Source organism: Pseudorca crassidens, chromosome 14, assembly GCF_039906515.1.
Source record: "Pseudorca crassidens isolate mPseCra1 chromosome 14, mPseCra1.hap1, whole genome shotgun sequence".
NCBI classification, from domain to species: domain Eukaryota; kingdom Metazoa; phylum Chordata; class Mammalia; order Artiodactyla; family Delphinidae; genus Pseudorca; species Pseudorca crassidens.
In genome coordinates this window covers 26,074,599-26,101,052 of record NC_090309.1, presented here as the reverse complement: position 1 = coordinate 26,101,052, position 26,454 = coordinate 26,074,599, and the positions used below count along the sequence as shown (strand labels likewise).

At 47.4% G+C, this 26,454-nt stretch overlaps 2 protein-coding genes and 1 long non-coding RNA gene across 13 annotated transcripts in view; 2 read left to right on the top strand and 1 right to left on the bottom strand.

Annotated features, from left to right (window-relative positions):
- Positions 1-14,759, bottom strand: part of DCTN1 (dynactin subunit 1) — a 30,332-nt gene extending 15,573 nt beyond the window's left edge. For 5 of the 11 annotated variants that reach the window (XM_067704626.1, XM_067704627.1, XM_067704630.1 and 2 more), the window contains exons 1-5: positions 3,369-3,669; positions 1,455-1,700; positions 1,113-1,191; positions 879-913; positions 152-172 (exon numbers count right to left, since the gene is read on the bottom strand). In XM_067704626.1, the coding sequence (XP_067560727.1) occupies positions 152-172; positions 879-913; positions 1,113-1,191; positions 1,455-1,700; positions 3,369-3,401 (414 nt within the window). In that variant the 5' untranslated portion in view covers positions 3,402-3,669. Of the gene's footprint in view, positions 1-151; positions 173-878; positions 914-1,112; positions 1,192-1,454; positions 1,701-3,368; positions 3,670-14,530 lie in introns of those variants that run through there. The other 6 variants (XM_067704629.1, XM_067704631.1, XM_067704635.1 and 3 more) reach the window with 2 other exon arrangements.
- Positions 8,649-16,299, top strand: LOC137206067 (uncharacterized). The gene is made up of 3 exons (XR_010934418.1): positions 8,649-8,900; positions 14,205-14,345; positions 15,568-16,299. It is a non-coding gene; the product is annotated as an uncharacterized lncRNA (long non-coding RNA).
- Positions 16,300-17,928: 1,629 nt separating this feature from the next.
- Positions 17,929-22,703, top strand: LOC137206063 (uncharacterized). Its single transcript, XM_067704624.1, is given in 2 exon segments — positions 17,929-22,309; positions 22,312-22,703. Coding segments are annotated over 2 exon segments (4,434 nt in total). The 3' UTR covers positions 22,365-22,703.
- The last annotated feature ends 3,751 nt before the right edge of the window (positions 22,704-26,454 follow it).

Below are 26,454 nucleotides of genomic sequence, written 5' to 3'. Positions count from 1 at the left end.
AAAGGAACTCTGAAAGCCAAGGCTGCCATTTCCTCTGGCCATCCCAGCCCCAAGGTCACACACACATGCATGCAGCCCAAGGACATGCAGGACAGCTGGGGAGGGGGCTCATGGCCCTCACCCACCCAGGCACAAATAGTAAACACACCACCTTCTTAGGCTTCAGGCCCCGCTGCATGAGGAGTAGGAAAGGGCAGAGTTAGAGAATAGGCTTAAACATCACACTGTGCTAGCTGGCCAGATATCTTGGGTGTAGGTATTAAGACCAACTCAGGCATAGCCAGGTATGGGGGGAGCCAGGTCACTGTCAAATCCAGGGTAAGTGAGGTGAGGGCTCCCTTAAGGATCAGCTTCCAGGAGGTCCACACCCTGACCCAGAGGAGCTGGAGAGTCTGGAGCCCCACCTCACACATCCTGCACAGAGCAGCGGAGGGAGGCTCCAGCAGGCCCTCTGCATACAGCCTGAAACAGGTGGCAGAGGGTCCACCTCCTCTCCATTCACTTGTGAAAAAGAAAGCACCTTCTTTCTCCAGTTCTTACCTTACCCCTACCCTACACCCATCAGATGCTGGCAGCCTTGGATACCAAAAGGTAGGAAGTTGGCAACAACACTACTGGGGTCAGACCTGTCCTCCCTTTCACCCCCAGCCTCTGTTCCAATTGATCCAGAACTTCTGGGTCTTAATAGCTTTTTCCCTGATACCACCCTTACACCTAAAGCAGCAACTCATACCCAGAAAGCTTCCTTCTCAGAGAGGATGGAGACTGGAGGCTAACTCAATTTACTCATCTATTGCTTCTACCTGCCTGGTATTGAGTCTCCCTCCTCTCTTTCTCCTTTCCCTCTACTACTCCCACCCCCACCCGTAACCACTTACCAGTTTGCTGGTCTTTGCATTTGAGTCAGTTCCCTCTGTAGAATGCAAACAGAAACAAAGTGTGTATTTGTGTAGAGGGGTAGAGGCAGATAACGTCATGGCAGGTTAGGCAAGATATAACAAGGGAATATGGTGGTGATGGAAACTCTCAGGATCCACTGTGGCCCCGTGTTCTGGGGAGAAGTCCTGGGGACTCCTGGATGTGAGGAGGCAACTTAAGTGGGTGGCTGTTACCTCTTCTGAGGACCTTTGAGGCAGAAGAATCAGGTGTCTCTGGGGAAGTAGTATCTGCTCCATCTTCAAATACCTGGATCTGAGGACACAGAATAGACTCTATATAGCTAGATCAAGGCTGGATGTAATATGGGCCCTTCCCCAGGCCTTAAGCAAACCTGGGGTACAGGGCAGCTTCCTTAAGGATAGCTCTTAATCTTCCCTCCCCCATTACCTCCCACTCTACCAACCAGAGACTTATGCTCATGCCCAGGAAAAGGGAGCACCAACACACCAGCCGCACATGCAACAGAGCATGTACACGTACACACACACACACACACACACACAGGAGGTGAGTACCTGGGATTGGCGCACAAAGATGCCATGCCCTTCGTCACAAGTGAAGTACTTCCTGCCTTGGACAGTTCCATCATTCTTGCCTTTTGCTTCATCCAGGATCACACCTACCCATTTGCCAGTGGCAAATAGTGTGGCTCCAACATAGGCCACAGTGCCACGGTAGCCTTTTCCAATCACCTCCACGCGGGAGCCCACTCGCAGAGGCCGGGCACTTGCCTCCGCACTCATTCTGCTGCCGCTGGGAGTCTGAAAGACACATGCAAACATACACAGTTAAAAGCCTCAGGTCAACGGTGTCATCCTAATATATAAGAAAGGCCCCAATCAGGATCCTGGCCTGAAAAGGGATCAAAAGTCACTTCCCTGAACCCCATTCTCAAGGTAAAGTGTCCCCACCACCACCACCAAATTCCCTTTTGAAAATATGTCAGTGCTGTGTTCTAAAACTTCTCAAAACGCCTCTGGAATCTGCCAGAATTTGTAAGAGATTATATTTAAATTTAATAAATCAGAATTCATTGCTAGATCTGTGAATGTCACCCCACATGGCTGCTTTCTCAAGGCGCACTGCCCCCTAGGAGGGGAATGAAGCTCAAACAAATAACTCAGTTTAGACCAGGCTCCCCACAACCCAGGGCCTGACTCAAAAGCCTGAGCTGGGAAGGCAGGTGAGTCAGTGAGCGACCCCACTAACCCTGTTCCCTCCCTACTGCTGCCTGTCCTCCCTGAGGGCACACAACTGTGCCTCCTTCCAGCCCTTAAGTCACTACCACTCCTTCCTGACCTGACTTCCCCACCCCCACCAGCACACTCCTAGATGCCTCACCAAGCCCGTCCAACAATTTACTCCCTTCTTCCTGGCCTGAGTCCTGTTCTATCAACTCTCTACCCACAAGTTCTGGAGATCCTTCACTCATGCGATGTCACTATAAAAAGAAAAAGAAAGGCCAGGTAAATCGGGTACCTCAGATCTGTCCTGCATCTGTCCCCCAGACTCTGCCCAGTGGTTCAAATGGATGGCTTATCACCCTATCCATGGTGATAATAGACAAGGCAAGGGAATAGACTAAACATTGTCCTTGGGAAGCTCTCATCTTCTGACATACCCATGATGACAGGACAACATGAAATGAGGTTCCAAATAGGCCCACGGCTTAGAAGAAAATCACACCTAAGCCATTTTTAGCAATAGCAGCTCTATGAACCAGGGGCCTTGCAACAAACAGAGAAGGAAGCATGAAGAAGTGACAGCATGGCCTTGAAGACTCCACAGGGCCCCCTTCTGATGCCCCCTCTTGGCTTCATAAGAGAGCTCTGCCAGAGCCAGTGACTCCCTAACTCTCTTCCCCAAAGAGCTCATCCAAGAAGGTGAGGATACCGTTCCCTGGGGCTCCGAGAGGCCAAATCATACCTGGGACAGCCGAGTGGCTCTCACGGACCTGACAATAAAAGGAACTGACAGTAACATCAGGGCTGGCCCCAAACTCAGAGACGCTCTCCAACCTCCTAACCCTAATAAGCCTCTCAGAATCAGGTGGACACAAGAGTGGCTACAGATTCAATCTCAGTCAGAAGAGCAAGAAAGCGAGTGACAAACAACAGAGCAGCTCTAAAGAAAGACTTCACTGAAAGACCATTCCAACCCACCAACCCCATTTGTAATCCCCAAGATAGTCTGGCCCCCTCAGGAACCTCTGGCCTGAGGTCCACTTGGAGTCAAAGGTCAGGCCTCACCAGTACCCAGAGAGGGCCCAACTCTGGGAAGGGAAGCCTGTGCAGTCCCACACGGTCAGGGCCGCGAGTGGCCCCAGCCTAGCTACCGCCTGTCTCCCCACCCCCCACAGCAATGTCCACAGCCACCCAAGGCCTTCTCCAGAAGCCCTCCCGTGGCCATCCCAGATCAGGACCACTTACCCGACTGTACACGTGCCTCTTGCTCTGGGCCATGTTGCTCACCCGGCCTCTACCCCCTCCCCCAGCTGGCCAAAGACAGAAAGAAAAGGCAGAAACCTAGGCAGGAGGGTCAGGGCTCCAGGCCCTCATGGACAAACACAGAAGCCAGCCAGCCTGGCCCTCCCTAGTCCATGGACCTCCCTGGGTGGCCTACTGGGGTAGGGGTAGGGACAGAGATGGGGGCTGAGGAGCAAGTCCCCTCTGCTGCTGGAGGATTCCTGAACCCAGAGACACCGAATCCTGCTTGCCAGCTGATGAGTCTCACTCTGCGCTAGTGCTGCTCTAGACTTGTCAGGAATCGAGCTAGCCTCTGGGTCCTAGTGCCCCCTTGCTTCACATGGGCCAGTCAAGAGGGACAGAGTATAAGGGACTAGGCCCACGCCAAAGACCCTCAACACTCACCTCTAAGTACACTGTCCTACGGCTGGGAGCACAGCCCTGCTGATCCTCCTAATCTGCACCCCCTCACCGTCACTGCCGCCCTTCCCACCCCCAGGATGTGAGGCCTCAGCAGACCCACAAGCATCAAGTGACACATTCACACAGCCAAAATTAGGGTCTCTCGCCCCCCTTTCTGGTGCTCTTCCTCCTCCCTCCCCTTTCTAAACTCTGGAGTCACGTCCAAACCCACGTGATTAGGGTCTGAATTTCAATCTCACCCTGGGCCGGAGCAGCCAGGCCCCCTGCCCAATACACAGCAAAGGAAGGGCAGCAATGGAGGCAACTTCACACACACACACACACACACACACACACACACACACACACACACACACACACACAGAGCAAAGCAAGTCAAGTACCCCAGCTCCCTCAACACTGGCAAAGGTTGCCACGGTCATTCTTCCTCCCTTCTAGTCGTTATAAAGGGCCAGGCTCTGAACCCTAAGAGTATCAGGTTCAAACAGATAGTAAGGGTGGTGGTCAGAAACAGAGAGTCCCACTTGCCCCCTACAAGTGGGGGCAGTGCCCAGTCCACCTCAGCCACCTGTCCCCTGTACTCTTGGCCTTGCCTCCTAGGCATCTCCTTAAGAGAAACAATGAGATGGTTTGTTTTCTATTTTTCACAAAATTTCTTTAATAACCATATTACTTTTATAATTTAAAACGTTTAATAAGATTATACATTCTAGTGAGAGGTCTCAAGAGGGCTATGTAACCACTTCATTCATTTATCCATCTAATGGGCTAGAAACCAACAGTCCCCGCCCCTAAGTAGCTAACAAGGTTGCCCTGGGGTCTGATCTATGGCTCTACCAGCTACAGTGTGGATGTAGATTCCCTGGGCCGAGGGATACCTGTCTTGTCGGCACTGGGCTTCACTGGCTGAACAGGGTCTTCCTCTATTCCACCCTCTTTCTAAGGCAGGCCAGATAGCCTAATAGGAGAATGATAGCCAACAGCCAGATATATGGCCCCCAAACATCTTTCCACATCTCCAATCCTGGCCAGACCCCCTAGGAAACCATTTCTCTCCTCCTCTGCAAAATCTCCATGTTGCCCCCTCCTTTCCCTATTCACCATTACACAGGTGGGCAGGGCCATGCAGCTCCTTGCAGCCTAGACTTCTGCATGTTCAGAACACTTTACAGTCTACAGAACACCTTAAAAAACAATTGTATAGTACCATGGTTAAGAATACCGGTTCTAGACTCAGTCTGCTTACATTCAATCCCTGGCTTCACCACTTGGTAGCTACGTAAACTTGGTCCCGTTACTTAACATCTCTGTGCCTCAACTTCCTCATCTATCAATTGGGAACAAAGAACATCTCTGAGAGCTGTTGTGAGGATTAGCTGAGATAATCCATGTAAAACACTTAGGACATTGCCTGGTATTTAGTAAGCACTCAACAAAGGTAGCTAATAACTTAGTTATCATAATATTTGGACATCAAAATAACCCCATAAGAGGCAAGCCAGGAACAATGCTGACAAGAAAACAGGGCTTAGAGAACTGAGCAACTTCCCTGAAGTCACACAGAAGACAAGGAGTGGAGCCATAACTGGAACCAAAGCCTGAACCAGAACCCTCTGCACTTTTTACTCTCCTCATTGATACCACACATATTTCTAGGCTTCCAAAGCTGTGCTCTTCCTCTGGACCACACTACCTTCAAAGATTCAAAAGAGCGCACATCCAAGAACATCACAGCTCACTAGCCACACAAGTGTATATAGTCACCTAACTTCTTAGATGCTGTTTCTTCTATAAAATGGGACTATCACCTGCCATATCTACATTACTGCTCAAATAAGATAAAGCACATAAAAGTGCTCTGTAAAAAAATGCAGAAGCTGTATAGGTATTAAAATAAAATGTCTAGATGATAAATATTATAAGGAATTACAGAGAGGAAAAAGGTAAGCTAAAAAGAAAAGGGATACTTGATTATCCCTTGAATCATGAGGTTTTTGTTTAGATATGTGGAGAGGAAAAGCCTGCAAACATTGTAATCTGTGAGTACAGTATGAGTAGACACAGAAATAATTTTGCTTGACTGGGGAAAGTTAAAGATGACTAGCTTGGCTGAATCAGTGAATTCTGATGAGTTCTCCTATCAAACTATAAGCCTTTTACAGCAGACTCCTCAATTTTTCCTCTTTATGATCCCATCACTCTTAGCTCATGAAGTCAAATATTTATTGAATGAATTAACACTGATATTGAGATGTATTAGAAAGTAAATATGGATAGTCAGGGAATTTAACATCACGTAGAGATAGATGAATTGGATCCAATAACAACAGGAAGCCAGTCTCTTCCTGAGCAGGAGACTGGCATAATGAAAACTATTTTAGGAAGATCAGACAGGTGGCAGAGAGCAGAATGGAGTGGAGGCAAGAGCAACTTGATAAAGACAGGGAAAACAGCAAGGAGGCTATGGCAGTAATGAGCAAGGGGTGAGGAGGTCTGAGCCAGGCTCATGAGAGAAAAAGAGAGGGAAGAGGAAATGGACCGATTCAGAGACAGTACAAAAAAGCCCCGAGAAGGCCCTATGATAGATCAGACATGGGGAAAGAAGCAGCAGGCCTGTATGGGCTGTGGAGATGGACAGACCTGGGTACAGCTTTGGTTCTCTTATTTCCTCATGTGTATGACTCTGGGTAAGATATTTTCAGAGCCCTGGTTACCTCAACTGAAAAAAGGGGGAAATAATACCTACCTCACAGGGATGTTGTGAGGATTAAATAAGACTGAAGTAGAGCATTTAGTACAGTGCTGAGCACAGAATGCGTGTTCAACAAATTGTAGATATTGTCTTCATCATTACCGAGAGGGTACATCAATGACAACTGCACACGGTAGGAACTCAAACCTTGCATGAATAAATGGATGGATGAATGAATGCATGGATAAGTAAAGGAATGAATAAACTTGGGAGTTTTCAAGCAGGAATAATGGGAGAGTGATGATTGATAACAATAGAATTGGGACAGGAAACTGAACATGTTAAGAGAGAGAAAATAAGTCATAGGGCCTTCTCAGAGGCAAATTTAACTGTGACCACTAACACGTGTATTTCACGATCTCCTTCCAAAACGAACCTGTGATGCAGACAACACGGATTCCACTATTTCCATTCTACAGGTGACAGAATTGAGTCTCAGAAGTCAAACAACTCACCTAAGTCTCATAGCCAGCAGGGCACATGTGAGTAGGAAGGGGGGCACATTTGACTAGCTGTACAGGTAGGTGATCCTTCAACAGCACCATTGGGCCCCACCCCATGTCACACAGGACAACTCTGAGTTACATGCTACCTCAGCCAGAAGACAGATACTCCCTGGATTTCTAATCCATTTTCCTCCCCAATGATATTAAATACTAATAAAAACTCTAGGAAAATGGAAATAGAGGAGGGAAAGAAATCTGTTTCTGATAGATTACCAGTGGTCTTGGAGAACATTTCAGAAATGACAGGAAAAGAAGTGGATTATTAGGAATTAAGGAGGAGCCAGTAAGGAGGAAAAGCCTCTTTGGCACCCAGCCTGCACCATTTCTACCTTGCTTTTACTGGTACCCCAGCATCCTTTATGCCCCTGACCTCCTCTTGTCTCACCTTACCAAACCTTGATCCTGGGCTAACCCAACTGTTTGCTTTCTCTGATCCCACCTGTAGAGGTCTGAAATCCAGGCAGTCTGACAGCAGGGTCCACACACTTGAACTGAACTGCATTAGGCACGGGGTATTTTGATTTGGTTGCAAAGAGATAAAATGAAACATAAAGGTAATCAGCAAGATACAGATTTTCTTATAACTAGGGTGAAGTTGTACATCTCTAAAAGCACTAGTAGGAGTGGGATATGTGTGGATATAAGTCCCTCAGGAGTCAGGAAAGGAGAGGGGAATAGAAGCTCAGGTACTGGAAGCTTGGAAGGCCAGATTCCAGATATGCACAGGAACCCCGAAAGAAGATAAACAGAGCTTTTTATTCCTAGGTCCTACTCCAGTATCTGCCTTGCAGATCTCACACAGATAGGACCTAGACCCTAAATAGACTTTTTTTTTACCTCTCCAGCTCTTCATTATCCCCAGAAATTTCTGTAGCCCACTCTCAAACTGAATACAGGTCTACCCCCTCCCAGGATATCCTCCTCCCCTAGGAATACCCAGTGACTACCAGGCCCACCTCCAAAGGGCCCAGACCTCCAAGAGCCAGGAAGGAAAGCTACACAATATGCCTCACTTATCCTCAATGAAGGCACTTCTGCAGGAAGGCAACAAGCACCTGAGTGCAGCCTGGTACTCAAGAATTGCAAGCCGGGACTTCCCTGGTGGCGCAGTGGTTAAGAATCCACCTGCCAACTCAGGGGACACGGGTTTGATCCCTGGTCTGGGAAGATCCCACATGCTGTGGAGCAACTAAGCCCGTTGCCACAATGACTGAAGCCTGCACGCCTAGAGCCTGTGCTCCTCAGCAAGAGAAGCCACCGCAATGAGAAGCCCGCACAACGGAACAGGAGCCCCCACTCGCTGCAACTAGAGAAAGCCCACGGGCAGCAACAAAGACCCAAAGCAGCCAATAAATAAATAAATAAATAAATAAATAAATAAATAAATAAATGTTCTTTGAAAAGAAAAAGAACTGCAACCCTCCCAGAGCTAGCAGCAGTCCTACTTAATAGCCTACTCGAAGTTCCTGCTGCTTTCTCCCCATGATCAACCAGCAAGTCCCTGGCACTAGGACCCTGCAGACAGGGAACCCTGAGCCTGCGCTCTAAAGAGAGAGATGCACCATTTCACAACTTCAGCAAAAGCCAAAGCAGCCAACAAAGCCACAGCCACCTCGGCTGTGCTGGGCTCTGCCATTTGGGCAGCTCACCGGCCACTCCCCAGAAGCAGAGCATTCTGTCCTTTCTCTTTTTAAATCCACGTCATCATCTGATCATAATGGGAATCAATCTCAAGTCACCACGCAAAGGCGTATCCATGGCAACATCAAGAGGAAGGACACAGAAATGATGCTCCAGTGGCTGCAGCAGGAAAAGGTAAGTCCATTTCTCTTCCACCCATGCCATCTCATCATTCTCCCCTTTCACTCAAGTCAGGTGTGCACCTTACCTACAAATTCTATCTATCCCACCAATGGGGAAAACAAAGGTGAGTGTTAATAATCTATGCTATTATGTAAGGTCACAGGTCTGCCTAGTCCCATAACTGGCAGCAAAAATTCTTTTTCTGGCTGACTGAGACAAGATCTCTTTTCTTATTCACCATCTCAATTGACATGGTCTCAGCCTGCAGTACCTAACAAATCATCATCAGTCACTTGTCTTTCTAGTCAGGTTGCTGGGAAATCACACAAGGATTTCAGAATTCTGTATGTAGTTGTAAAAATACAGCAGCAACACTGACTCTACCACCCTGCTCACCCAAGCCACTACCATACCCACAGACTGGCCCTCCTTAGCAGCCCTAAACTCCAGCCCCTCAAGGACCAGAAACTGGCAGTTGGGATGAAATTTCTGCCTTTCTCTGATGCCTCAAGGAAGGAATGCCATTTCTGCAGAGGTAAGAGAGTCATCAGACATAAGTTCTACTAAGTGTAAGTAACACTCCATGCCTCAATTTCTCCTTCTGTAAAACATAAATACTAACAATACCTTTCTAACAGAGTTGTTGTCAGAATCACGTGAGAATGCCTGAAAAGCACTAAGAAGAGTGTCTGGTATGAAGCACTCAATAAAAGTCAGCCATAATTATTATGAAGAAGAGGAAAGAGAGGCCTACAGTGCAGGATTCAAGTTCGGAGGGTACTCAATGTTCTTGAAGCATATCTCAACCCTGCTCTCTTTCCCTTTCCTCTCTGGACAGTTTCAAGTTTCCCTTACCACTATCAAGTCCCTGTTCCTATCCGAGCCCACACCAGGACCCCCACCCCTCAGCAGATAACCTTGCTGAGAAAGGAAATTGAACCTATTAGATAAGAATTCCTTTGCAAATTTAGGTGTATCCATCATTGCCTCTTTCTTCCTACATTCTTTTCCTTTCTTCTGTCATTCCTCTTCAAAAGAAATGATATCTCCTTTTCAGAGACAACCCTCCACCCTCCTCTGCAATCTTCATTTCCTTTGTGCCTTCAAATGCAACCTCTCTATACTGGCTCCTACACATCATCGGATAACCCATGCTCAAGACTTCTATTCTAGGAAAATCTGTCTCTAGTCTCTGCTACTCCTCCACAAGCTGCCACCATCTTCCTTCCTTCCTTCCTTCCCAAACTACTCAAAGTGAGTACATCCTCCCTATCCTCACTTCGCATCCACTCTTCAATCCACCTGGCTCCCATCCAGCTGCTCACACTAAAAAAATAAAAGAGCCCTGGTGACCACAATCTCCTAACTGCCCAATCTCAAAGTACATTTTCCAAGCTCATCCTACTTGACCTCGCTGTAGCAACAGAGGCTGCTGATTCTCTTCCTGCAACTTTTTCCTCTGTAGCTCCCTGGACAACATTCTCTCTCACCTTGCCCACCAATCCCTGTCGTCTCCTCTGTTATCTTCAGTCTTCTATAAGCATGGCTAGGCTCATCCATTCCAACTGCATCAACTACCACTTACATCTACCACCCCTAGACACACACTCTCTTCTGAACTCCAGACCCACATTTCCACCTATCTAAGCGCCACAGACGCCCAAATTCAACACGACCCAAAACACACGGAAGCTTCCCCCAGCAAATGTTCCTCGTCTATACTCCCCCTTTACTACTGGTACCACCATCAATCCAAAATAGAAAACTGAGTCATCCTCAACAACTCCCTCTCTCTTGTTCTCAACAACCAATTAATTAGTCATTACGTCAGGTGAACTCTGTCTCAACAACCTCCAATATATCCCCTCCTTCCCATCCCCACTAATACTTAATTCAGCTTGAAGCCAAGCCCAGGTTACTACAAGAGTCTCCTGATGTCCTGGATCCAGATTCTCCCCTTTCAGTCTATTTCCACAATTAGCTTTCCAAAATATAACCACATCACCTCCCTGCCTAAAAACCTCCAATGGCTTTCCTCCCACAAAATTGAACCTTAGAACAAAACTACAGGCCATTAAAAACCTGGCCTCATTATGAATCTAATCTCATCAATCACCTCTCCTTTGATCCCAAAGTTCTCTTAGATTCCAGCCACTTGGATCTATCTATCTTATGCCTCTGCAAATGTTGCAAACGTCACCAAGTCTCTCTCTTCATCTTCAAGACTCAACTTACTTATCACCTCTTTCCTGAATATTCCCCTGATGTCTCCATGTGAAGCTAGTCATTCCCTCCTCTGCCCAACACTTTGGAAATATTTCTATTACAAGATCCCATTTTACTTACAATATCGTCTCCCTTATCCCATCGTGAATTCCTCCAGGGCACAGAATTTTTATTCATCTCAGTATCCTAAGCACTGAACACAGAAGACACTCAATGTTGAATAGAAGCCTATACCAACACCAGGCTCTAGGGATATAAATTGGTTCTGACAGGTTTCCCAGAGACACCATGGGGGAAGTACAACAGTCAGGCGCACATACACCCCAAGAGATGTAGCTCTTTACTCACCAGATAGGAGCCTAAGAAACTAAAAGTGCAGGGACAGCTCCAGGTCCTATGGAATTTGGTAGTGACAAAAAATCACAACTTCATATGCTTCCAGGGTAAAAGGATGAGAGAGAGAGAGAGAGAGAGAGAGAGAGAGAGAAGAGAGGCAGGGTGGGGGGGACACCTCTAGGCTCTAGGGGAAGTGCAGCTCTTTTGGGAAAATAGCTTTAGCATGGCTTCAGAGTGGCAAGGGTCCAGTCTCTGCTTCAGTGAAACCCTCAGTGGATATGTGGGAGCTTGGGGAGGTCAGACTGGATAGCCAATTTGTCCATCAGCCAAGTACAACTAATATTAGCTGGAACTTCAAAACAAAAATTATATAAAACAAAATTCAGAGACTCCAGGATGGCAAGGACCCTAAGATAGATTTGAATCAGTCAATTGCTCAGCATTTACCTTCTCAGAGGACACTGAGGATCCAGTTCTCAATTCCCTTGGTATGGGACAGCTAACCCAAGGCCCACACACCACCCAGTACCAATAGACAGGCTAAACAACCTAGGAATCCTCTACCACAATCCCTCCCGACCTATAACTCCAAACAGCCACTAACAATGATAGATCCGAGCAAGTACAACCTATGGCAGTTGTCGATCATGTATTATGATTTTCCCAACTATTTTGACTTCTCCCTAACAACTTCTTTTCCTTTGTAACCTCATGTGCATTCAGGCCCAACTTATCAATTCTTCCTCAGTATTGCCTCCTGCATTCTTCCTTTCTCTTTCATTACCACTGTCATCACTTTGGTCTGCCATGTAACAGCTTTGAGAATTAAGGCAAATCATTTACTCTCTTTGGTGCCTCATCTATAAAACTGGGTAACAGCTGCTCTGCCTACCTCACAGGAAAGGTTGTCTGTGAAAGGTTCTGTAATCTGTAAAATGTTATACATAAATAGAAGGCATTACTATTATCAACCTAAGCCCTCTTTACTGATATGTGAAGCATATCTGGCTCCCTGCCTCTCTCCTTCTCCATTTCCAACCACATTATACACCACAGTAAGACAACTACACACTCTAAAACATTGCTTTGCCCAAAATCTTTCACTGACACACCATTTCTTACTTGAATCAAAAAATTCTGGATCTGACGTACGCAGTGTCATCTCTGGACCACTGTCAGCTGCTTAGGATGCTCTCCCTAGTTTTGCAAGCCCCACCCATCCTTCAAAGTCCAGCTACAGCCCCACTACACTCCACACAGAAGGACTAAATTTATGAGACAGAAATTTGAAACAATGTCATGGAAGAATAAAGGATAATTCAGTTTGGGGAAAACTTGGTAGAAACACTGTCATCTCACACTTCAAGAGTCTTTTTTTTTTTTTTTTTTCTTCCACCATGCCACGCAGCTTGTGGGATCTTAGTTCCCTGACCCGGGATTGAACCCAGGGCCTGGCAGTGAAAGCACCAAGTCCTAACCACTGGACTGCCAGGGAATTTCCAAGAGTCATCTTTTAAGGAGGGATTATACTTTTTTTTCTGGTTGATTCTAAGAGATAACCTAGGACCAACAGGATGGAAGTTATAGAGATGTATTTTAGCAATATGAAAAACTTCCTTATTGAGCTATCCCACGATGAAATGGGATGCCTTACATGCAGTAAATTCCCCATTACTAGAAATGTTCAAGCCCAAACTGGCCACAGGGCAAGGATATTTTAGATGTAATTCAATTATCACAAGGGTAACTGGACTAGAATCACAACATTTTAGGTCTGAAGGAAACCTGAGAGATCTTCTAGTCCAGTCTCCTATTTTATAGGTCTGGACAGGGGAAGTGATCATTCAAGGCAGCACAGCTTGCTCTGGAGAGCAGGGAACAGAACACGGTCTCTTTCAATCCAGTGAAAACCCTTTTGCTACTCGAAGTGGGTGTGGTCCATGGACTGGCAGCATCAGCATCACCCGGGAACTTGTTAAAAATACAGAACTAACCAAAATCTGTACTTGAACAGATTTTGTGTATGCAGCATTAAAGTTCAAAAAGCACTGAGCTACACTGCCCCTTCCAAACCTTGAGTTTCTAATTCTGGAACTCCATTTCCCAAACTGTTTCATATGTTAAACAGAGGTAACACCCAAGAAAAACAGTATTTTCCGTTCAAATCTGGGGAACTCTCCATACTATAGTTCCAGTAGGAAATTCGTGATAAAAATATCAGTAGCATACTGAAAGTTCCAAAATATTCTGTAGTAGAGAAAACTTTAACCATGAAGTTTCTGAACATATTGGAGCACCAAATGTCTTTGAAAAAAAAGTTATCCTTAACTACTATCGCTAACATCCCCGGGCCTTGGGCTTCGCCCATACATTAGCTAAAGAACTTCAATCTCCACCTCATAGCTCCTTGACTCTCAGTACATTAAGCATACTGGATTAGTAAGTGGTCAAGACGGGCTTGCTGCTCTCCACACTGTAATAAGTAAGGGTAAGTTTCTAAATCACCGCCTCTTTTTTTTTTTTCTTTTTTTCACCGCCTCTTAAAAATACCGGAGTTCGTCACCTGTGTGATTTAGCTGTGGGGATGCGCTAAGATGATTGCTCAAGGGTGAGCCTGCCAGTTAAGGCGGACGCCAGGAATTGGAGACTGACACACCAAACGCATATCCAGGCCCCCCACCTTGAGTCCGCTTTGTTTTTTGTTTGTTTGCTTGTTTTTCTGTTTGACACAACTTCTAACCGTGTGCCCCACAGGAAACCTGTAGCTTGGAGTGGGTTCAGGGGTGCCTTGGATGCTCCCAGGAAAGGAGGGGAACCCTTGCAGTTCCGGAGGAATTCGGAGACGCAATCACTCGACCCCGGGAGCACACCACACCGGCAGGCTGAAGAGCTCAGGTGGGTCGGACCAGCCCAGACGCAGGGGGCGCCCACCCCCGCCGCGGCCCACCCCTGCCGACCTCCGCCCCGCACACCCGGCTCCCGGCCGCGCCCTAGGCGAGCGCCGTGTCCCCAGAGCACAGCCAGGAGCCTCGCGAACACGGTGGGGGAGGAGGCAGTTTCCAGGGTCGCCGCCTCCGTACCTGTCCTGTCAGGGGCTCCGCGCCCGGCTCCGGGCCCCACCGAAGACCGACGCCCACGCCCTAGCGGGGGCCCGCCCCGCCCTCATGGGCTGCCCGCCGTGCCGCCCGACCCCTGTAGGCCCGTCCCAGGCCCTCTAGCCGCTGAGGCCCCGAGGCGCTCTGGGTCGGGGGAACACGCTACTCTTCCCCGAAGACCAGCCCGGGTTAAATACTGCGCGCTGAGCGCGGCCGAGAAGACTTCGATCAGGCACAAAGCTGGACACCTGGAGCGAAATAAGCGCGTGCGCACTGTACACGGGAAGCCGATTAGGACCACAGGAGAGAGGCGAGCGGTGGCCAGCGACCTCTGCAGGCAGAGGGTAGACAGCCCAGAGAGGAGCCTGAGGATTCCTTTGCGTTAAGCAAAGGGCTCCCCCAGAGGGTGGCTACGCTTCTGAGTGCTAAGCTGTTAATTAAAACAATACTAGTAAACCATCCTTCGTCAGGTAGCTTAAGGAAAAAAATTAAAATTTGCTGCTATTCAGTATTATCCATCATATGGGGATTCAGGCATTCTCATGCCCTTATGCAAATTTACGTAATGGACTTTGGCATTTTTTAATTAAAAAAAAAGAAAACATGGGTGGCAGAAGTGGCAGCGGCTGAAGTAGGAGATAGATGGGCCCCTGGGCTGGATAGCTGGTGCTTATCAAATGGAGCAAAACTGAAGTTTATCCTCAGCCAGACAAGAATGCAAGGCCCATTTCCCTTCCTTCATTGATGTGGAGGGAATGAACTAGCAGTGGGGTATTTGTTGCAGTAAAAATAGAAATGAGACTTTTCTTTTAGGATAAACAAGGAAAATAAGTAAACAATGAACAGGTTGGGGAAACAGCATAACCAGGCCTGAAAATGTTAAGCAATCTTGGTTATTCTTTAGCTGTTACTACTCATAAACACGTGTAGCTAGACTTGTCCTTAGCAAAGCCAATTACTCTCTGACCCCCATATGAATTACCCTTTGCACCTGGCATTTCTTCTCCTACACACCCTTGCAGCACTCTTCATTTCCGAAAGAAGGTCACAGCTGATAACTTCAGGGACACCAGATCCGGTTGCTCAGCTGCCTGATGCCAGCTTTGGCCATAAATTTGCAGAAGAAAAGAAATGCAAGACCTTAATTACTTTGAGCCTTATCACCTACCCCAGACCACGAGCCCCAAGCTATAAAAACCTTTCCCAGTGGCGGGGCCGGGGCACAGTTCTTGAGACTCTAGCCTGCTGTGTTCCCCCTTTTGCCTAGCAAAGAATAAAGCTACTTTTTTCTCCTTCAAAACTCCGTCTCCGTATTTCTTTTCGGCATTGGTGCACAGAAAGCCAAGATTTTGGCATCACTGCCAGGCAACCCAGCTTCGTGAAGATTCGCGGCATGCTGTGGCCCGCAGGCACCCAGCACGCGCCCGCTCCGCTGCCATGGTGTCCAAGAGGAAGGTCAGCTCTGCCGAGTGGCGGAGAAGGAGGAGCCCAAGAGGAGACCAGCGATGCTGTTGGCTAAAACAGCTTCTGCAAAAGTGGAAATGAAGCCAAAAAGGTGGAAGGAAAGGATAAATCTTCAGGCAAAAATGTGCAAACAAAGGGGAAAAGGGAGCAAAGGGAAAACAGGCTGAAGTGGCTCACCAAGAGACTAAAGAAGACTTACCTGCAGAAAACGGAGAAAATAAAAATGAGGAGAGGCCAGCCTCTGATGAAGCAGGAAAGAAAGAAGCCAAGTCTGATTAATATCAAACACCCGGTCCTATCAGTGGTCCCTGTCTCCCTTCTTGTACAATCCAGAGGAATATTTTTACCAACTATTGTGTAAATGCAAGTTTTTTAGTAGCTCTAGAAACATTTTTAAAAAGGAGGGAATCCCACTTCATCTCATTTTTTAAGTGTGTGACAGGGAAGAGCTAAATCGGACTCCACATTGGATCTGTTTCTTTGACTTTAACCTTTGATTTTCGTTGCTTTTGTTATTATAATCATGCATAATGACCTCCCTCAGGAAACCGTGCCCACCTGTGAATGGCTGCAAGAAAAAAGAAACTAACACATCACCTCACTGAGGCTGGTCATTCCAGGAGATGTTTTGCAAGACTAATGGCCCTTTTACTTTACTTCCTCACCGCCTCTCCCTCTCTGATTCTATAAAAGAAACTGGCATCCAGACCCAGATAAGATGGTTTATCGGAGACACTAGTCTGCCATCTTCCCGGTCTGCCGGCTTTCCGAATAAAGTCGTATTCCTTACCTCAACACCTCGTCTTCGATTCATTGGCCTGTCGTGCGGAGAGCAGAGTGAGCTTGGACTCGGCAACAAATTTAGCGAGCCAACCAGGAGCCTTGCTCCTGTCTAGCCAGCCCCGGTCAGGGAATATTGAGGCAAGGCCCTAGCAGCTGCCAGGACCATTTGTCCTGAGGATCTTCCTTTCAAAATTCCCTGAAGCGGCACTGGTTATCCCAGCACTTGGCAATTGAAGCAAGGAACCGACAAACTTCAATTTGGTGCTACGAGGCAATGGACTCGATTCGATTGTGGGACTCGAGGGACATTGTTCCAGCTAATGATTAAGAACTCTCCAGACAATAGGGGCTTCTTAGACAATGGGTGAATTTCCAGGATGTCCGGCCCCCTTCCGAGAAGGAGGGAGATAACAAAATGTAAAAAAGGTGTCTGTCAAAGACCCATCAGGCAGCTGGGGACAAGTTCCCTCTCTGGTCCGAGCCTAAGCCGGGACCAATCAGCAGGAGAACACAACCAAATCTATAATTTACATACGGGGAAGTGGGAACCTATAAAACTGACATATTCGCGCCCAAAAGGGTTTCTTCTTCGACCTCCTGCATGAAGACCAAGGAACCCCGGTGCACCGGCCTTCAATAAACCTCTTGCGTTTTGCATCGACTTCCGACTCTTGTTGTTTCCTGGGCGAGTCGAAACTCCTAGGAGACCGCGCAGGTCTAACATTTGGGGGCTCGTCCGGGATTCCACTCGCCCCGGACCACAAGAACATCGGGAGTTGGAGGTACCAGGTAAGCTCGAGCTTGATTGTCTGTTTGTCCCTTGTTCTTTGTGGGCCATTATCGTAGGAAAGCCGTAAGAATCGGCTTATTATGGAATCTGTATCGGACCTCTGGCTAGGCAGACGTGCTAATAGCCGGCGTCCATGAGCCCTAGGGGACGCCCTGGTGGCTCATCTGGAAGGAGAGGCAAACTCTGTCTCCCCTTCACTCGGTTTCGGCAGTTCCCTTGGTGATAACTGCCATCTGAAGAAGTTTCGGTTTTGAAGCGAGCTCGCGGTGGCCCATGCGTATATGTGTTTCATGGAGTTTTAACTGTTTCTGTATTGTGGTCTATTCTTCTTCTCTGACGGACGACAATGGGACAAACTGTGACGACTCCTCTTTCCCTTACCCTAAGCCATTGGACCGAAGTTTGGGCCAGAGCCCATAATTTTTCGGTAGAGGTGAAGAAAGGAAAGTGGCAGACTTTGTGTGCCTCTGAATGGCCAACATTTCAGATAGGATGGCCCCCCGAAGGATCCTTTTTATTAGACAAGATTAAGCTGCTGAAGTCTAAAATATTTAATATAGATCCCCACGGACACCCAGACCAAGTACCATATGTCTTGGTCTGGGAAGATTTAATTCTCTCCCCACCTCCGTGGGTCCGGCCCTTTGTTTCCTCAACAGGTACGTCCGCGCACACATCAGCAGCGTCGGAGATATTAGCCTTAAAGAAAAACCCCAACACGGAAAAGCTACCTGACGCCCCGGATCCACCGAAGGCGATTTATCCTGACCCGCAGTCCGATTTGCTTCTTTTGGATTCCCCACCCCCTTATCCTCCAGCCCCAAATCCCCTACCACCTAGAGGACCCCCAGCTCCACTGCCCTCGGCACAAAGGGAACCATCCATGATGGAAGAAGAAAGGGGTCCCTCAGCGGGCACTAGGAGCCGGAGGGCTATCTCCCCGGACTCCACTGCCCTACCTCTTAGAGAGTATGGCCCCCCCGACGGCCAAGGGAATAGACCTCTCCAATATTGGCCCTTTTCCTCTGCAGATCTTTATAATTGGAAAATGCATAACCCAACTTTTTCCGAAAATCCACAGGCCCTTACCGCTTTAATAGAATCTCTTGTTTTCTCCCACCAGCCCACATGGGATGATTGTCAGCAGCTGCTTCAGACTCTCCTAACGACTGAGGAGAGGCAACGGGTTCTTTTAGAAGCCAGAAAAAATGTATTAGGCGCCAATGGGCAACCTACCCAGCTGGCTAACGAGATTGATGTTGGTTTCCCACTCGTCAGGCCAAACTGGGATTTCAATGCCCCGGAAGGTAGGGAGCGCCTGAAAATGTATCGTCAGGCTCTGGTGGTGGGTCTCCATGGAGCGGCCAGACGGCCCACTAATTTGGCTAAGGTAAGGGAAGTAACTCAGGGGCCCCAGGAATCGCCAACTGTGTTCCTGGAACGTTTAATGGAAGCCTTTAGACGCTTTACCCCTTATGATCCAACTTCGGAGGAACATAGGGCTACTGTAGCAATGGCTTTCATTGATCAAGCGGCCCCTGATATTAGGAAGAAATTACAGAGGCTAGATGGCTTGCAGGGATTTTCGCTTCAGGAGTTAGTAAAAGAGGCAGATAAAGTATATAACAAAAGAGAAACAGAGGAAGAGAAGGAAGAAAGAAAGCAGAAAGAGCAGGCAGCCCGTGAAAGAAGACGAGATAAGAGACAAGAGAGGAATTTAAGTAAGATACTGGCCACTGTGGTTGGAGGAAGAAATATAGGGGATAGAAATGGGCAGGAAGGGCGAACGGCAAACAGAAGGCGACCATTAGACAAGGACCAATGTGCCTACTGTAAAGAAAAAGGACATTGGGCGAGAGAATGCCCTAAGAAAAAGAATGGAGGAAGGCCAACCAGAAACAAAATCTTAACCTTGGAAGAAGAAGACTAGGAAAGTCAGGGCTCGAACCCTCTCCCCGAGCCCCGGGTAACTCTTAAAGTGGAGGGGGAACCTGTTCAATTTTTGGTAGATACCGGAGCCCAGCACTCCGTCCTTCTCCACTCAAAAGGTCCTATCTCAGCTAAAAGGTCATGGGTACAAGGAGCCACTGGGAATAAACAATATTCATGGACCACACGAAGGACAGTAGATCTTGGGATTGGACGAGTAACCCATTCATTTTTGATTATTCCGGAATGCCCCTATCCTTTGCTGGGAAGAGATTTACTCTCCAAAGTAGGGGCTCAAATCCACTTTCAGCCAGAAGGTCCCACCATAACTGATAATAAAGGAAGGTTACTTCAAATATTGACTATGAAATTAGAAGATGAATATAAATTATACGAGCAGCCTTCATCCTCACGAGTTAATGTTACAGATTGGGTAACTCGGTTCCCTCAAGCCTGGGCAGAAACTGCCGGAATGGGGATGGCCAAAAATCGGCCCCCGGTGCTATTGGAACTCAAGGCAACTGCCACCCCAATAACGGTCCGTCAATACCCCATGAGTAGAGAAGCCAAAGACGGTATCCGTCCCCATATACAGAGGCTACTAGACTTGGGCATCTTAATAAGATGTCAATCAGCATGGAACACCCCTCTCCTGCCGGTAAAGAAACCAGGAACAAATGATTATCGGCCGGTGCAGGATCTACGAGAGGTAAACAAACGGGTGGCAGACCTCCACCCCACAGTTCCAAACCCTTACAACCTCCTGAGCACTCTTCCACCTCAACATACGTGGTATACTGTTTTGAACCTTAAAGATGCTTTTTTTTGTTTAAGACTCTCTCCCCTGAGCCAACCCTACTTTGCCTTCGAATGGAAAGATCCAACATCGGGAATGTCTGGTCAGCTGACATGGACACGGCTACCTCAGGGATTTAAGAACTCCCCGACCATCTTTGATGAAGCCCTCCATCAGGATTTGGCATTATATAGAGAATCAAATCCCCAGGTAACATTACTCCAATACGTTGATGATATTTTATTAGCTGCTGAGACCCAAGAAGATTGTATCAAGGGTACTGAAAAACTGTTAACGGAACTTGGAACCCTGGGATATAGAGCCTCAGCCAAGAAAGCACAAATATGCCAACAACAGGTCAGTTACCTGGGGTATCTATTAAAAGGGGGGCAAAGATGGCTCACGGAGAGCAGAAAGGATACGGTGGCCCAAATTCCGGCTCCCAAAAACGCCAGGCAGGTTAGAGAATTTTTGGGGACGGCCGGATTCTGTAGGCTATGGATTCCAGGGTTTGCTGAGCTGGCAGCCCCATTGTACCCCCTAACCAAAAACAGCACTCCTTTCGTTTGGGGCGATAAGGAACAATGGGCTTTTGACCAAATCAAACGAGCTTTACTTTCAGCTCCAGCCCTAGGACTGCCAGATGTAACCAAACCTTTTCATTTATATGTGGCCGAAAATAAGGGCATTGCAAAAGGAGTATTGACTCAGAAATTGGGTCCCTGGAATCGCCCAGTTGCTTATTTGTCAAAAAAATTGGACCCTGTGGCATCAGGATGGCCCACCTGTTTAAAGATAATCGCTGCAGTGGCTGTTCTAGTCAAAGATGCTAACAAACTAACTTTAGGACAAAATCTAACGATAACAGCTCCTCATGCCCTGGAAAATGTAGTCCGTCAACCACCGGATAGGTGGCTAACTAATGCCAGGATGACCCATTACCAAACCCTGTTGCTAAACTCAGATCGCATCAAGTTTGCTCCAGCCACAGGACTCAATCCAGCCACCTTGCTACCTGATCCTGACTTGGAAGGCTCCACCATCATACATGATTGTCAGGAAGTACTGGCCGCAGCACACGGCAGTAGGCCAGATCTGATGGACCTGCCCCTCCCTGATGCTGATTTCACCTGGTTCACGGATGGGAGCAGTTTCCTGGAGGAAGGTAAGCGTCAAACTGGGGCAGCCGTGGTAGACGGAAAACAAGTCATATGGGCAGCGGCGCTACCACAAGGGACCTCAGCCCAACGAGCTGAATTAATTGCCCTGACGAGGGCATTAGAGATGGCAGAGAATAAAAAAGTAAACATCTACACAGACAGTAGATATGCGTTTGCTACCGCTCATATCCACGGTGCCATTTACCAACAGAGAGGGCTACTAACTTCAGGTGGCAAAGAAATTAAAAACAAAGACGAAATCATGGCTTTGTTGACTGCACTTATGCTTCCTACTAAAGTCAGTATCATCCACTGCCCTGGACATCAAAAAGGAAATACCCCAATAATTAGGGGAAATAATATGGCTGACCAAGTGGCCCGAGAAATAGCATCGGGAGAAGTCATTCTAGGACTGTCAGATAAAGTTCCTGAAAAACCAGGCCGCGACGAAGAAATCATCCCGGCCACAACAAAAGGAACTTTGTCCCCTCAGCAAGCAGAATCCATGTTACAACAGATGCACAGATGGACACATTTGGGGACTAAAAAGATGGTAGCCTTGTTACAAAAAGCTGGGTACGAAACCCCTGGAATGACAAAATTAGCTGAACAAATTGTGCAGGAATGCGTCCCATGTCAACAGGTAAATGCTCACAAAGGGAAACTTGAAACTGGAAAGAGACTCAGGGGGGACCGCCCAGGAACTTACTGGGAGGTGGACTTTACCGAAGTGCGTCCTGGAAGGTACGGTAATAAATACCTTTTAGTTTTTGTAGACACTTTTTCAGGATGGATAGAGGCTTTCCCAACAAAGAAAGAAACAGCTGCTGTAGTAGCCAAGAAGATTTTAGAAGAAATTTTTCCTCGATTTGGAGCACCAAAGGTAATAGGGTCTGATAATGGTCCAGCCTTCGTCGCCCAGGTAAGTCAGGATGTGGCCAGATATTTGGGGACTGATTGGAAATTACATTGTGCATATAGACCCCAGAGTTCAGGTCAGGTAGAAAGAATGAATAGAACTCTAAAAGAGACCCTAACCAAATTGTCCTTGGAGACTGGCGGTACAGATTGGACGGTGCTCCTTCCTTTAGCCCTGTTCCGGGTTAGGAATACACCTTCCCGGTACCATCTTACTCCTTTTGAGGTGCTATACGGGGCCCCACCTCCCCTTCTCACCTTAGGAGAAGAAATAAAACCAGACTGTCAAAATAACACTGACTTGTATGCTAGGCTATTGGGACTCCAACTGGTCCAAAAGGAGATATGGTCCCAACTCGCCGAGGCCTACCAACCGGGAACACTGGGAGAAACTCATCCTTTCCAAGTCGGAGACTCCGTATACGTCCGTCGGCATCGAACCCAGACGTTGGAACCTCGATGGAAAGGACCATACACCGTCCTCCTAACCACCCCAACGGCCATAAAAGTGGACGGCATCGCTGCCTGGATCCATGCTTCACACGTGAAAGCTGCACCAGCGGCGGCATCATCAGGATGGCAGGCCCAAAGGACGGACAACCCGCTCAAACTCAAGCTTCTACGAACCTAAGACTTATAATTTTGGTTTTACTGCCTTTACTGACTGTAAGTGATTTTAGCCCTCACCTGCCCCAACGTCTAACTTGGCAGGTAATTTCTCAAACTGGAGATATAACCTGGTCCATTAGCCATACTGCCCCTCCCTGGACCTGGTGGCCAGACCTTTTTCCTGATGTCTGTAAACTGGCCATAGGAGCTCCCTATTGGGATCTAGAGAGTTATTATGATCAGCATAATGCTCCGTCCCAACTTCTAACTAAAGCTGATTACTCCGGAGAGGGTTGTAAAAACCAGGTCCGAAGAAGTTGGCTCAGAACCCTCTCCTTCTATGTATGCCCTGGGTTCCATCGCCCCCGATCCCTGAATTATAAATGTGGGGGAACTGAAAATTTATATTGCCAAAACTGGGGATGTGAAACCACAGGAGATACTTATTGGAGACCCACCTCAACTTGGGATTTTATTACAGTAACAGCCAACTACACTCATACTTCTTATAGGGGTCCCCGACCCGTCGCCCCCGAATGTTCAGGATGGTGCCACCCCCTCAAAATTTCCTTTAGTAATCCTGGAAAAAGAGATAAAAAATGGGTAAATGGCCACTCATGGGGCATTAGATTTTACAAGAATGGATATGATTTGGGAATATTAATGACCCTTAAGCTAAAGATTGAGACTCCTGCTCCTATATCAATAGGCCCAAATCCCGTACTTGGCCCCCCTTTGCTTCCCCCGGCCCCTCCAACTACGTCAACAAAGAATGAGACTAATGAAACCTCTGGATCCAAAGAACCCACAGTTAAGCCTGGGACTCCTCAGGATAGGATGCTTTCTTTGGTGCAGGCAGCCTTTACGGTCCTTAATGCTACAAACCCGGAGGCTACAAAATCATGTTGGCTCTGTTATGCTGCCCCTCCCCCTTACTATGATGCTATAGGATATAGTTCTAATTATACTAATGTCAGCTCCCCGGACCATTGTCGATGGAAACAGAAAGGGAACAGTAAATTAACTCTGTCTTCGGTTTCTGGAAATGGTACTTGTATAGGAACACCTCCCCAGTCCCATCGACACCTTTGTCATGATTTCAGCCTCCCTTCAGGCTCGGGATATCTTGTACCTCCCCAAGATGGATGGTGGGCATGTAACACGGGGCTAACCCCTTGGGTCTCTCTAGAGGTTCTCAACAATTCAGCTGATTTTTGTGTGCTAGTGCAATTAGTTCCTAGACTTATCTATCATTCAGATTCGTCCTTCTTAGATGAATACGAGGGAAAAACGAGAAGGAAGAGAGAGCCTGTAACCCTCACATTGGCTGTCCTTCTAGGACTAGGAATATCTGCCGGGATAGGAACAGGAACCACAGCCCTCATACAACAACCCCAGTATTATGCAAGTTTAAGACAGGCTGTAGACATCGACCTTCGAGCATTAGAAAGTTCCATAACTCAACTAAAGGAATCACTCACCTCACTTTCAGAAATGGTGTTGCAGAATAGAAGAGGCCTAGATTTGCTGTTTCTTAAAGAAGGGGGATTATGCGCCGCTCTAAAAGAAGAATGTTGCTTTTATATTGATCATTCAGGAACCATTACCAAAACCATGGATAAACTAAGGGAACGCTTAGATAAAAGGCAAAAGGAGAGAGAAAACGAAAAAGGATGGTTTCAATCATGGTTTGATAAGTCCCCCTGGTTTACCACCTTAATCTCTACTCTGTTGGGACCTCTTATTGTTTTATTGTTGATTTTAACTTTTGGACCATGTGTTCTAAATCGCTTGATAGCATTTATTAGAGAACGTATCAGTACTGTACAAGTTCTAATGTTAAGACAACAGTACCAAAGTTTACGAACAGAAGGTTGAGATTCCATGATTGGAATCAATAGTCACAAGAAAAAGGGGGGAATGTGGGACTCGAGGGACATTGTTCCAGCTAATGATTAAGAACTCTCCAGACAATAGGGGCTTCTTAGACAATGGGTGAATTTCCAGGATGTCCGGCCCCCTTCCGAGAAGGAGGGAGATAACAAAATGTAAAAAAGGTGTCTGTCAAAGACCAATCAGGCAGCTGGGGACAAGTTCCCTCTCTGGTCCGAGCCTAAGCCGGGACCAATCAGCAGGAGAACACAACCAAATCTATAATTTACATACGGGGAAGTGGGAACCTATAAAACTGACATATTCGCGCCCAAAAGGGTTTCTTCTTCGACCTCCTGCATGAGGACCAAGGAACCCCGGTGCACCGGCCTTCAATAAACCTCTTGCGTTTTGCATCGACTTCCGACTCTTGTTGTTTCCTGGGCGAGTCGAAACTCCTAGGAGACCGCGCAGGTCTAACAGATTTGCAGGGTAAGTCGCTCCGGCGTGCACGCCAGGAACATATTCCCCCCTCAATCTGGGCTTTTCCTTTACAGGACAAGCCAATCTGGTTGAGGTACCCTGCTGGAGGGGGGAATTGTTGTTGGACTCTGCCTGATTCTGGGAACTGGTTCCCTGGGAACTAGTTCATTGGTTTTGTAGGGTAAGTCTACCCGATCTGGGAACTAGTTCGTTGGTTTTGTCTTGGTTTTGTGTGCATCGATGCTAGAATTTGTGCGTTTTGTGTTGGAATTTGTTGGCGTCTTCTGTGTCTTGGTGTCATCAAACTTTTAAAAGTGGAAAATACTCCATCTATCCTAAAGGAGAGCCCTTTGGGGAATATATTATATAAATGGGCAAAACATAGCCGTGAGCCTATGACTAAGAAAGACATGATGTACTATTGTAATAGGGTGTGGACCCAATATATGTTAGGATCAGAAGAACGATGGCCCCTGAATGGCTCACTCAATTATTATACAATCTCGCTGTTAGAAATGTTCTGCAAAAGAGCAGGGAAAAGAGATGAGATTCCATATGTAGGAGCATTTATGCTATTGCATCAGGAGGAAAAGGAGTCAGAGGGCTGCCACCTTATGGTGCAGCAGTCTGAAAGAAAACCCAAGGGAAAACCTGTTCTACAAGGGAAGAGAAAAAAATGAGAGTGGGGACATGTTATTTCAAAACTTAAACCCCCGTCCAGGCTATCCAGCTCCCCCAGTGGCCAAGCAGGATGAACCAGCAGTTGTTCCAACTGCCCCCCCACCATGCCACCAGCATATTCACTGCCTCCTGTTTCCCCTACCCAAGGGGATCAAACAGAAGTTTCTATGGTAACACCCGGGACACAGGAACCTGGTTTAGTATCACCATCTAAGACCCGACAGGGCACCCAATTTGGACTGGGAGCCACTTCTGCAGCAGGGCAATTTCCCTTGTCCCAATATCTTGTAAGAGGCCAGGACACTCCCTTGGACTTGAGGCTTGCAATTCTGATTTCCCCACAGGAGCCCCGGGTAACATTGACAGTGGGGAACAAGTTGATAGATTTTCTAATAAATATGGGTGATCTTAAGAGGCTTGTAAA